Source organism: Cynara cardunculus (genome assembly GCF_001531365.2).
Source record: "Cynara cardunculus var. scolymus isolate 2C chromosome LG 9, CcrdV1, whole genome shotgun sequence".
Classification (NCBI taxonomy): domain Eukaryota; kingdom Viridiplantae; phylum Streptophyta; class Magnoliopsida; order Asterales; family Asteraceae; genus Cynara; species Cynara cardunculus.
Window position 1 is genome coordinate 3205124 of NC_037536.1, and position 12534 is coordinate 3217657.

The window sequence follows — 12534 nt, forward strand, 5'->3', positions numbered from 1 at the left end:
ATTTTTTTTTCTAATTAAGATTTTGTTACATTTGTTTCCATTTTAGAATTGTATGTTTTTTTTTTTCCTTAAATAGACGTTTTTATAATAACCCAATATTTTAAAACCTAATATTTAAAATATAAAACTAACGTATAATATTATAATTTAGAAATTTATTATAACAGAAAAGTTATGGGTTAAATATGTAAAAAAATTAGTAAATATAAAAATATTTATTAAAATCAATATATAAATAAAAGTAGAGAATATTTTCAGAATATTCTACATATAAAAATGAATTACTGAATATAAATTTAAATCGTTTTAATTAAAAAAACAAATTTTAAGTAGAATTTTGTTTAATATAACAATTATCCAAAAAAACCCGCATATTACTGAAAAAGAAGAACGGAGGAGAATATTTGTTGGGTTTTTATTACCTTTATTTGTTACCTTAAATAGTATCCATCAAAACCCATGCTGACAACTTGTTGTATTAAAACAATAAAATTATTTTCCTAAATCTTGGATTTTTAGAATAATTTTCAAAAAATAAATAAACAAAGAAATAATTGCCTCAAGTTTCCTGCTAAATTTGACAGCCCTTTTTGGAGTCTGCCTACCTCCTTTAATCAGCAAAACAAGAACCCTTTTTACACCCCTCTTTGCCTCTTGTTGCTACCCTTTTTCTGCTTACGCTGGATTTTCCATGTCAAGTTTCTACAGTCCCAACTTTTCTCCAGCAAGAGCTGTTTCTCCACAGATAACAGATGCTGATAGGTTCGTCAGTTCTTTGTGATTTCTTTTTGGGTTTCACTCTTTTGTTAATCTTGATTGGGTTTCTTGATTTCTTGTTTTGTTTCTGCAGTCAATACCTGTCGGAGTTATTGGCGGAGCATCAGAAGCTCCAGCCTTTTATGCAGGTTTTTCCCGTTTGTACCAGGCTCTTGAATCAAGGTTTGATTGATTTTGTAGATCTTAATTTCAAGGGGTTTATGGTTTCTTCATAGTTGTGTACCTAATTCTTGAACCAATAACTAGAGAACACTAGTCTCAAGAACCCTAAACATTGAGCTCATAAGCACTAAAAAAGAAGCTGGTTTGATTGAAGAACACATTATTAGCTTACCCTTTGACTTAGAGCAGTAGTACAAAGAGGCTCTAGACATGAAATGAATCTTTTAAGCCCCGGTAAACATGTGGTGCGATCAAAATCTTTAGTGTTTGTAACATTGTTATCTGCTTATTGGTGATATTAGTCCATTAACACTTGAGTTTAAACAACTCCTGCTATCCCACATAGTTATTTTAATCAAACAAATATTTTAGTTTGACAAAAATATAGACTGAGGGGGTAAAATGGTCATTTCTGACGTTCAGACCGGTTATTCAGCACAACCGAACAACATTTCATCTTATATCATATTGACAACTTTATCCGGACTAGGCTTAATGGAAAATGAAACAAACAACCCCTTAGGGTGCATTTGGTATACAGATGGGGCTAGACAGGCGAGATTGAGGTAGGAAGGTGAAAGAATTGTGGAAAGTTTTAAGGTTTTAATTTGACATGGGTAGTTTAGTGATTTACCAATCTTGTATTGTCTCATTGAATTTTGTTTAGTCTTGTTTTGTTTCCAATCTAATGTCGTGTTAAACGTGGGACAACAAGTTTTTGTCCTGCATTCCAGACACACCCTTAGTCTTTTCTTGTGTGCTAGCTAGACCTATTGAGGTTCAAAGCTCCTAGTATCACAATGGAGGGACTTGTGTTTTTGAGCACACGGAGCATATTGTCAAAGGCTTACCTTTCACAAGCTTTGTGTTTGTGCCACCTAAATTCATGCCTATTGACCTAAGTCAATTAGTCAACCTATGAGAACAATAAATAGCTTTTATGTGGAGAAAATAAAGGGGATAGGAAGAAGTCTTTGGTAGTTCATATGTTTCTCTCAAACTTGGATACACTTATCATACTTGATGTTAGTAATAAGGGAGAGAGTTCCTATTTTTATAGAAGGCTCTAACCTCTAAGGAAGGATCTAGATGAAGGAACCTTCTAGACTTTATTATAGATGCTCTAAACTATTGCAAGTATCATAAAGTTTCTAAAGCATTGTGTTTATTTGTTTCTTGGTTTACTCCCTTACCGCTTATGGCATCCAAGGACTTTGGAGACTTAGGTCATCCCATGCCTTGATTCTCCTTTAACGTCTCCTTGATTCTGAAAGCATGTTTTTTGACTTCAACTTGCTGCAATTCCGGGTCAAGTATGGGATTGGTATGTGTATATTTACTTCGTCCTCCTAATTGAGCAACTTGATGTAGCACCCCATGTGCCAAATGAATTTGTTGATGTTCTTCATGTCCCATGATCCATTGTACTCCTGGGGTTTGGTCAAATGAATTATCCTTAAAGCCTTCTTTTTAATCATACTGTTCATCATCCCATCAGCTACAACACACTTCACATAGCCCATTCCAACCGAGTTTCCTCAAGATCGCCTTTGTTGATTTTTGAGCTTGATGGTATGCTAAAGCAAAACCTTTCTCAATTTCTTTGGTGCTAAGATTTGTAATTAAGTCGTTCTTTTGTCTAGATTTTGTGTTAGGCGTAGATAATCACATACAATAATCACAAGGAACAAAAGACCCGGATGGATCAATAGTTTATGGACATCAAGGGATGTACTAGGATTTTATTGTACAATTCCTGAACTTTGTATTACATTATCGAAGAAAGACTGCGCTGTTATAAGAAGAAAACCAGACAACTAAAGGATAAGACAAGTAAACAGTCATCTTAACTTCCTATAACTATCGTCTGCGGAGTGGCAGATTGGTTTACAGTCCAAATTAATCTTCATATCCTATAATTCCGAGGTTGCTATAGGAAAAGTCACAAAGAGGAAAACCAAAGCCTCATGAAGGGTCATGTACGAGTGGATGCTTAGGAAGTAGGAACTAATGAATGATCTTCCAAAATGGACAAACATTTGTCTCATGAGGAGTCCTTAAAACAGGCAACCTTATTTTGATTGTATTATTAATAGAAAAAGGCTATCGGCTAACTATGAAATTAAATTGAATAATGCATGCTTCAAAAAAGGTAATATTCACAAAGAAATGGTGAAACACCCAATGCTTTGCCTACTCTAATTAGGGAAGGTTTGATGCACCACATAAAGATGGTGGCTTTTGTTTGTGCCCTTGACCATCATGTGAAATTAACTCTTATTACCACAGGGCCATTGGCCCTGTGGTACCCGGTAACCCCACTTTCCCCACCTTCGTGGAGGTAATGGGCTCAAGTCTCAGAAGTGTGTGTGAGTTTAATTGTTGGTTATGAAATGTCTTTTCTTTTAACCATTCTGAATTCCTTGTCTTTTTTCCAGAAATCTTGAGGGTTTCAGGTATGTTGCAAAGCCAAGGGATTAACGAGCTTGATAGACTGCGGCATAGAAGCCCGAGCCCCATGGCTTCTTCAGATCTTATGTCACATGTTCCAGGGACTGGCTGGAATGGTTTTCCACAAGAGGTGATCATTTATTAAACTCTAAAATTCGGTTTTTGTTTATATTGTTGGCTAACATTTAAAAGTTGTATCTCTTATGCTTTGTTTAAAGTTTTACATTTTTGCCATACAAAGAGATATATGTAGCTGTTACTTGGAGAGTTCTTTCGGGTCTATTAAGAAATGAGATGAATTATGCTTCTCATGCGTTGATGCTTATAACTTTATGCTAATTGGAATTTGACTAATTAATTACAAATTAATTGAGCATTTTATCATCACCCAATTTTTGAAAATGAAGAATGATTAAGGGATCTTGACTTTATCTTAATGTTAAATTTTGAAGGACTCTTCTTGGGACAAAGAAATATCATGAAGTGGTTATTGTTATGGGACGAAGGAATTCAAACCAGAACAGTAACTTTATAAAAGAACACGAAAACGGCCAAATCACATGTGATTTTACACTAATGGTCAATGCAAGGGTGTGCAGGCGACATGGCCCAGGTCGCGGGCTAAAATCACGTGAATCACATGTGATTTTAGTGTAAAATCACATATGATTCGATCGTTTTCTTATTCTCTTATTTGGTTATTGTTCTCGTATGAACCTCGCTCCCTCTCTCTCTATATATGTATCTGTCTAATAATCAAGTTCTTCAATTATTTTATACGTGGGTTTTTCCACTTTCTTTCTAAGAAAGACGTGAGTTACAAAATCAACCTTTTTGCAAACTGCAAAAGGAAGACAGTACAAACACTTCCTTCCATGTCCTCACAAACTCCAAAGATGTTCTTTTTTGTAACCGTGTTAACTGAGTGTGCACCTCTACTAATCCCATAGGTTCTTGAAGTTAACGGTCAGGCAAACCTCCATTGGACCTGAGGGGACTTGAACAGTTGAACTGGTGACCTCTGTGAACAAACCTTGAGCTACCAAAATAAGAAATAACTCAAAGAGCGTTGGATGTTTCTTTCTTTGCTTATTTCAATTATTTGTATTTGAGCAAAATAACTACTGCTAGAACTTGTTAAGTTGTCATCTTTAGGGTTTCTTTCTTATGTCTTTTTGCTTCCATTTTTTTCTTTAATAGTGTTAGCACTTGCTTCAATCGGCAAAAAGTAAGAAGAAACCAGTAATGCTATTATTTTGCTTCATGACAGAGGTTAAGTGGACCCCCTGGAATGACGATGGACTGGCAAGGAGGTGCTCCAGCAAGTCCTAGTTCATACACCGTGAAGCGAATCTTGCGGTTAGATATTCCTGTTGATACATACCCCAACGTAAGCTCCGGAAATGTTCCAATGGCTGTAAATCTTTATTTAAAATCACCCGACTTTCTGTTTGTTATAGCAAGGTTTCATGGCCAACAGTTAGATTCCCTGAGTCCTAGGTTAGACTTAGGGGTGTCGGACTGTCGGTTATATTTTCTTGTATCTGCTTCTGTTTTTATGTTCTATTTGTTGGTTGTCTTCCAATTAAATGTTGTTGCTTACTTCTAACTCATTTTCAAATTTTAGCACCGCCTTTCTTATTTCAAGTTCTTATGTTCTCTCTCCATAATTTTTTTTGAGCAAGTTTTATCCGTCTTTTTTGAACAATTTGCACAAGCCATGGGCCTTCACGAAAACAATCGCTCTACTGTTTGCAGTAAGGTCGGGTTTGTGTACATCTCCTAGACCCCACCTCTGACCAGGACATATTGGGTTTGTTTGGTTTGGTTCGGTTCGGTTCCTTTCTCCATTTTGTGAACCATATCTCCATTTCTCGTTTTATCAAGTAAATGAAGTATTTTGGGAACCCACGAAATGAAGTTCAAATGACGTTCTCTTTTGGATTTTTAGTTTAACTTCGTGGGCCGGCTCTTGGGACCTAGAGGCAACTCACTAAAACGCATAGAGGCTACAACAGGTTGTCGTGTGTATATACGAGGAAAAGGGTCAATCAAGGATCCTGATAAGGTTATCATATGCTAAAATCCAAGATTTCTTTAATCTGCTTGTGTCTTTCTTGAATCTAATATTTATGGTTTGAATTTCAAAGGAAGAGAAGCTAAGGGGAAGACCTGGCTACGAGCATCTAAATGAGCCACTTCACATCTTGATCGAGGCTGACTTACCTGCAAGCGTTGTTGAGATAAGGCTGAGGCAGGCACATGAAATTATCCAAGAGTTGCTCAAACCAGTGGTATATTTCTTATAAACTACTCTCTTTGTTCTTTATTTTTTGCGTTGTTTGACTTTAAAGTCAAACTTTGTAGTGACAAATTCACAAAACATTCACTTTCTCTTACAATTTTAACACCATTTCTTGTACTTTTTGATGCATATACTGATGTTTCCTCAAAATTTATAGTCTTCTCGTGTCTATTTTGGAGTTGAAAGTAGTTCGATTTGACTTTAGAAATCCAAGCATGACGACTAGTTTCTTGTTCTTTGACTTTTAAAGTCAAATGGGCTCTTTTGTAACTTCAAAATTGATAAAGGTTTCCTTATGAAACTAACACATTTTCCTCCCATCTCTTCGTTTTGCTATGCCTTTGATTAAATCATCAAAAGTTCTGAAAACATAAAACAATGTGAAAAATCTTGGATTTGAAAAGTAGTCAACTTGACTTTCGATGTGACTTCCAACGTGAACCAATAAAGACTGTGAACCTCTCCTTTCACAGTAAAGTTGTCGTGTTACCTGTTGGTAACCAACTTGTCATTTTCTGTGTTAGAATATGTAGAACCCCTTTGAATCTCTCTCTACAAGAGCCCTTTATAGAGAGAGGGAGCTTCCTATATATATACACACACACGAAGGATCGTGTGAGAATAGAAGTTAAAGTGAGAAGCTTAAGAAGGGATATGAACTCTTGACCACTTTTAATATCACCCCACCCCATGAATTGTGTTTATCATGGGAATTGATCAGCCGCATCTCGGTGCACCGTATTAGTGTTGATTTTCAATTAAGATTGATCCAAGGGTGGAGATCCCTTCTTACTACTTACCATACTTTCCATTCTCATCGAAACTCAACCCTATATATGTATAGAGGTAGGTTCATACAAGAACGATACCTATTTAAGAAAATAAGAGAATGGCCAAATTACATACAAAAATCACATGTGATTTTACATTAACAGCCAAAAAAGTGTGCGGGCAATCCTATGGCCGCATAGCAAGGTCGCATGAATCACATGTGATTTGGTACGTAATGTTTGTATAAAATGTATATGATTTGTCCATTCTCTTATTTTCTTAAATAGGTATCATTCTCGTATGAACCTGACTCTCTCTCTCTCTCTGTATATGTATATATATATATATATATATAGTTGGGATCATGTAAGAACAACCTCCTTTTCATGAGGAGGTGAGATTGCTTCCGAGCCTTTGGTGCATTATTTTTTCATCTAAGGGGTAAAAAAACGTGAACCTTCCATCAATCTTCATCACCTTCACGAACTTTACATACTTTCAATCACCGTGACATGCATGAATTTGTTAAAATTTTAGTAATAGTGATAGAAATAGGTAGATGAAAGTTTGTGAATGCAGGTAGATGAAGTTCAGTGTTGTCGCCAAAAATTTCATTCTCACTTGATACCGAGTCTATATATATATATACACAGAGAGAGAGAGAGAGAGAGAGACATACATATAGGTGTGGATGCAAGCTGTATGGATGACGTATGATATTTTGGTGTTTGCAGGATGAGTCGGAAGATTATATCAAACGACAGCAATTAAGAGAGCTAGCGCTGCTGAACTCAAGTTTCCGAGAAGATAGTCCTGGACCAAGTGGTAGTAGCATGTCGCCATTCAACACCAACGGCATGAAACGTGCAAAAACTGGGGGTTAACAATGAAATGGAACCAGTGTCTCTGCTTTGGTATACATATACATACACACCATGATATATCTATATCTATATCTATATCTCTATATATATTGTATGATTTTTTGAAAGAAAATTGAAATGTATAGGCTGACTATTGACAGAGTAGTTTGATATTTGTTGTTTCTTGAAAAATAAAAAGAAAAAGCAAAAGAAAAAGAAATAGGAATGTAGATAGAAAACGAGTAGAGTAAGGAATGATTTGATTTTCTTCTTGTTTGTTGGGTGATGATGCATTTGTAAGCTTCGATTCATTGGATTAATTTATTCATGCAAGATTGTTGTTACATCACATGGCATGCATACATAACTACATATATATATATATATATATACACACATAACTACATATATATATATATATATATATATATATATATATATATATAGGAGTTTCAAATGAGAAAAGTTACCAAATAAGAAAACATGAAAACAGACAAATCACATGTGATTTTACACTAATGGTAATTACAAGGGTATGTGGACAACGTGACCCGTGACACGAAGTCGTGTAAAATTACATGTGATTCTAACATTTTCTTATTATCTTATTTGGTAACTGTTTTCATATGAATCTGACTCTCCATATATATTAACATTATTTAAATGTATTCATTTATTGATGAATATTGCTCATACAAATGTCTGCGATCGAGTAAATAGCTCTACAATATTTTGTTGTACTCGTTTATTGGGTGTTACTTCATTTTTCATTTACATATTTTTATTGATATTATTTATGTAAGAGAGGTTGATGTTGATGTGTATTAGTGTACAAAAATAGGTTTAATTAGCAAATAAAAAGGGTTCATATAGAATCATGGGTATGAGAAATATGAACACAAAGGTATTTATATAAGTATAAAACTTTTAATTTGTGTAATAATATCTGTCCAGTTAATGTAATATTTGTAGCTTGATCAGATCTCAATTGATTTGTAACTTTCATATCATTTGAATTCTGATCTTACTATGATCTGTATTTAATAGAGGGTTGTTATTTGATTACAAATCCTTTTTGGGTCAAATCAATATCTTGAAAATGCAAAAGAAATAATACTTAATTGACAGGGGTTCGTTTAGAGGCGTCCTACCAAATTTTTACTTCTTCCGTCTTAAAGTAAATGTTGACAATAAAAAATGCACATAACTTTAAAAATTTATATTTACATTTTTTTAATTAACTAAATGCAGTTTTACCTTTAACAACAGAGGGATTAATGAGTTTTTTTATCTCATAATTAACAATAAAATTGGAAAACAAACAGTTAGTTTTGAAAATGGAAACTTATTTTAAAACAAATAAAAATAAAAAAGTCCCTTTTATTTTAAGAAGGAAGATGACAATTCAAGACAACCTAACAACAATTTACATATTATAAATTATACATTTTATTGTTTTATTAAGGGGCCATTTACCAAATGCTTACCTGAGTAAACGCTTGCCAAGTCATATTACCTTGTCGGATGAATATGACAAGAACCAAAAATCTTACGTAGTACGAGCGAAGACAAGGACCGAGAGTCTTACCCGGTAAGTGATGATGACGACTCTTACCACGGTTAGCGCTTACCGGGTAAGTTATTACATACAATATCTTTTGTTGGACTCAAATCTTACCAGATAAGTAAACAATAGTGTTGAATTTTACCGGTAAACACTTACCAGGTAAGTAAACAATAATGTTGAATTTTACCGGTAAACACTTACCAGATAAGTGTTTATGTAAACGAACCCTAAGTATTGAGTTTTGGTATGCATACTATGAATCTATGACAAGCAATTATTCATCATTAAATTAACACCTAAAACAAGACATACAAAACAAGCTGGCACAAAATAGTATTAAATTTGTCATGTAATTTGTGACCGAATTCCCAATATAATACTCATTTTTGTGGCTAAAACTAGGGGTGAACAAAAAACCGTCAACCCGTGAAACCTGCCTAACCCAACCTGCTAACAACCCAATTCAACCCAACCTGTCAAACCGCCAAACCGTTAAACCGCCAAACTGCTAATTAGAAGGGTTGAAATTGGGTTAGCATAACTTAACTCAACCCAAACCGCCAACCCGCCGCTAATATATATTTTTTAGTAAAATTATGTGTATATATATATATATATATATTTATATATATGTGATATTTACAAAAATTAAAGAGGTGTTTGGGAATTTGGATTGCTTATAACCCTTAAGGTCTTAAGCCTTTGTCCCAATAACCCTTAAGCCTTAGCCCTTTAAGCCCTTAACCACTTATGTGTTAACCCAGCAGAAATAGAAATTAGAAACACTAACCCTACGTCCCTGCTTCAAGTTACATCTTTCTGAGTTTCTTCTCCGTCACAAATTCACAATTCACAATTTCAGTTTCCAAAGATTCCTTCATTCCACGACAAACCCTCCGTTGGTCCGTCCCTTACGGCCTTAGCCAGTTAGCCTGACCGTCAACCTTCCGTATTTGACGCGCCGAGTTTGCCGATTTTTGGATGATTGTAATAACTAATGACTTTGTTGGGTATATTTTTAGTATTATTTATCATATTTCTTTTGCCATTTTTATGAGTTTTAGTAACCCACCAACTCAACCCAACCCGCCCTAACCCGCAAGGGTTGGGCTATACTTTTGAATGAGTTGGGTTGGGTTGAGATTTCCCAAACCGCCATAATTGGGTTGGGTTGTAAAAATATCATAAATCGCCCAACCCAACCCGTGTTCACCCCTAGCTAGAAGAACCTACTAATTGTGTTGTTATATTTTCCATGACGAGCTAATAAAATAGAGAAAATACGTTGAAAAATGACTGGCGTACTTAAATGGGTTATACGAACAACTGGCTGGAGCATAGTAGAACACAGGTCTATACGACACTAGCATGCCATGGTCACATACAAATGTAGCATAGAAGAAAGAAAGCCAAAGACTTTCCATACACGAAATGCTATCCGCCATACGACCTTACCATGCCAAGTTCACAAACCAGAGTGGCACAACGACTTCTATACATTTAAATCGAGGGGCAAATTGGAGCTTGAAGATCAAGAGTAATTGCATCATTTTCATCTTAATCTCGGTATTACTTTCATTTTTTCACTTCAGTTTGTCCTCATGGATGATTGTAACTCGTGAATCGGATTTGCATGCTTAATGTTGATTAAAAAAGCAAAAACCCCCATTTTACTTTCAGTTTTGTTTTGTTCTTACAAGTCAAACATATTTTACAACACAATCCTTCTGAAATCGACCCTACCAGCGCTATTACAATTTATTTTGTAACAAAAGCTATTAGGCTCTTACTGTTTGGTAGACTCGACATCCATCAGTTTGTGATTACAATCACTCGGATGGAATCAAGGATCGTATATCAAGGACACTTCCCAAGTCAAACCTTACAACCTTAGGTTGCACGAAATCTATATTGGGATAATCCAAGATTTCATCCTCATTTTAAGCAGAATCATGAGTATTCACAATAGGATTGTTCTTAGAAAAGTTTGTATATGTAATAAAACATAAATTATTCTTTTATAGGTAGTTATTATAGTAGTTAAGAGAGCTTATGAATGATTACCGAAACGGTTATATGCAAAGTAGCATATGATCATCGGTTGGTGCATAATGTGATGTTGCCGCTAATAGCCAGATGAAGTTGCCACTGAACTAATGAGCCCAATGTAGAGCATATGATGGTTTGTGTAACAATATTGTTCATTCGTCGTAGTGTAAAACATTATACGGTCGTGAAAAGTGTCACCATATTAATTTGTTGTGTGCAAGGCTTTTCTTCTACCCCAGACTCGAGTTTTCCTTTGTAGAGTTGGTTTGCAAGGTTTTTCTTCCACCCCAGACTCGAGTTCGAATGTTGTTAGTGTTATTTTCTTAGTTTTTAACTTTTAATTTCAGACCTATTATGTTTTTGAAAGTAAAAGACTTGAACACGAACTCACATATGAAAAACAGTGAGCTAACCAATAGACCACTATTGATTTTGTAAAAAATATCATTATATTTGTTTCTTATAATCAAATGGTTCCATCACTTGATTTTTTTTTATCCATATTTATTTGCTATACCACCTGTAATACCAATCAAATGCAACTACCACTTACGAAAATCGTGAGTCAATTTTTGATCATCATATGAGGGGATAACGGTCCCCGCTTTGTAATTAGAGTGGAATCAAACACCGACCATTGACTTTTGGGATTTTATATATCTAGTGAACTAGTAGATGTTTGTGTGTCCCATAATATGATCAATCTTCAATAATCTTTATGAATCTATGGCAATCCTTATATGAACATGTAAGAACATCAAAGAAGGTCTTGAGAGGAAAAGTCAAATAGTCAACACTTATATTTCACTCTCAAGTATACGTATTACAATTAAGCTCTCTTCTACAATTCACACTACAAGACAAAACTTATTTATAGGTCAAACAATAAAGACACAAGTCAAAGTCAAACATGACTTACAAAGTCAAACACTCTAAAATTACAATATTAAACCTTTCAAGACGAATACAATTTAACTCTAAAATTCAATCATAACATTTTCCCCCTTTGTATTTAGGCTTGAAAGAATTTGCACTCTTTGAATCTCTTTTTGAACTTTGACGCTTTAAGCTCTTTATGACTTCTTAAACATCTTCAAAACAATCTTCTAACATTCTTCGCTTGATGATCTTCAAATGATCTTCTGTTAAGAAAAACTTTCAACATTCTCCCCCTCGAATGTAGATCAAAAACAATTTTTCTTTTCACCATGAAGAACTGTAACAACAACAGTCTTCAGAAATAGTCTTCAAGATATGATCTTCAAAGAATTTCTTCAGAATAACAATCACTAACATTCTTCATTACAAACATTCTCTTTATTGAGAAATCCTTTTCAGTAAACTCTTGTTAAGATGAGATCTTCACATTCAATTTCCTTTCAAGCATTGTAGCACAGAATAATCTTCAGTCAATGCATTCACACTCCTTTGAGTCTTTTTTCGATTCTCGATCTTCAGAATTGATATTTCATTCGTTATATTATACTCCCCCTCATGATGAAATGAGAAGCATTTGCATCATACATCAGAATGAATGAAATCTTCAACTAGGGATGGCAATGGGGCGGGGATGGGGCGGGGACCTCAAT

At 34.7% G+C, this 12534-nt stretch overlaps 1 protein-coding gene across 1 annotated transcript; it reads left to right on the forward strand.

The window, feature by feature from the left end:
* Positions 1-612: 612 nt before the first annotated feature.
* On the forward strand, positions 613-7673 carry LOC112518068 (KH domain-containing protein At3g08620-like). The gene is made up of 7 exons (XM_025125634.1): positions 613-762; positions 851-939; positions 3378-3520; positions 4661-4780; positions 5342-5458; positions 5541-5684; positions 7201-7673. The coding sequence occupies exons 1-7, from the start codon at positions 692-694 to the stop codon at positions 7348-7350; spliced, it is 834 nt and encodes a 277-aa protein (XP_024981402.1). The 5' UTR covers positions 613-691; the 3' UTR covers positions 7351-7673.
* Positions 7674-12534: the final 4861 nt, after the last annotated feature.

Bases quoted from the DNA above. Each gene is read 5' to 3' on its own strand.
- LOC112518068 (XM_025125634.1), top strand. From the start codon at position 692: ATGTCAAGTTTCTACAGTCCCAACTTTTCTCCAGCAAGAGCTGTTTCT. The intron at 763-850 runs GTTCGTCAGTTC...TTGTTTCTGCAG, and splicing joins CAGATAACAGATGCTGATAG to TCAATACCTGTCGGAGTTAT. The intron at 940-3,377 runs GTTTGATTGATT...TCTTTTTTCCAG, and splicing joins TACCAGGCTCTTGAATCAAG to AAATCTTGAGGGTTTCAGGT.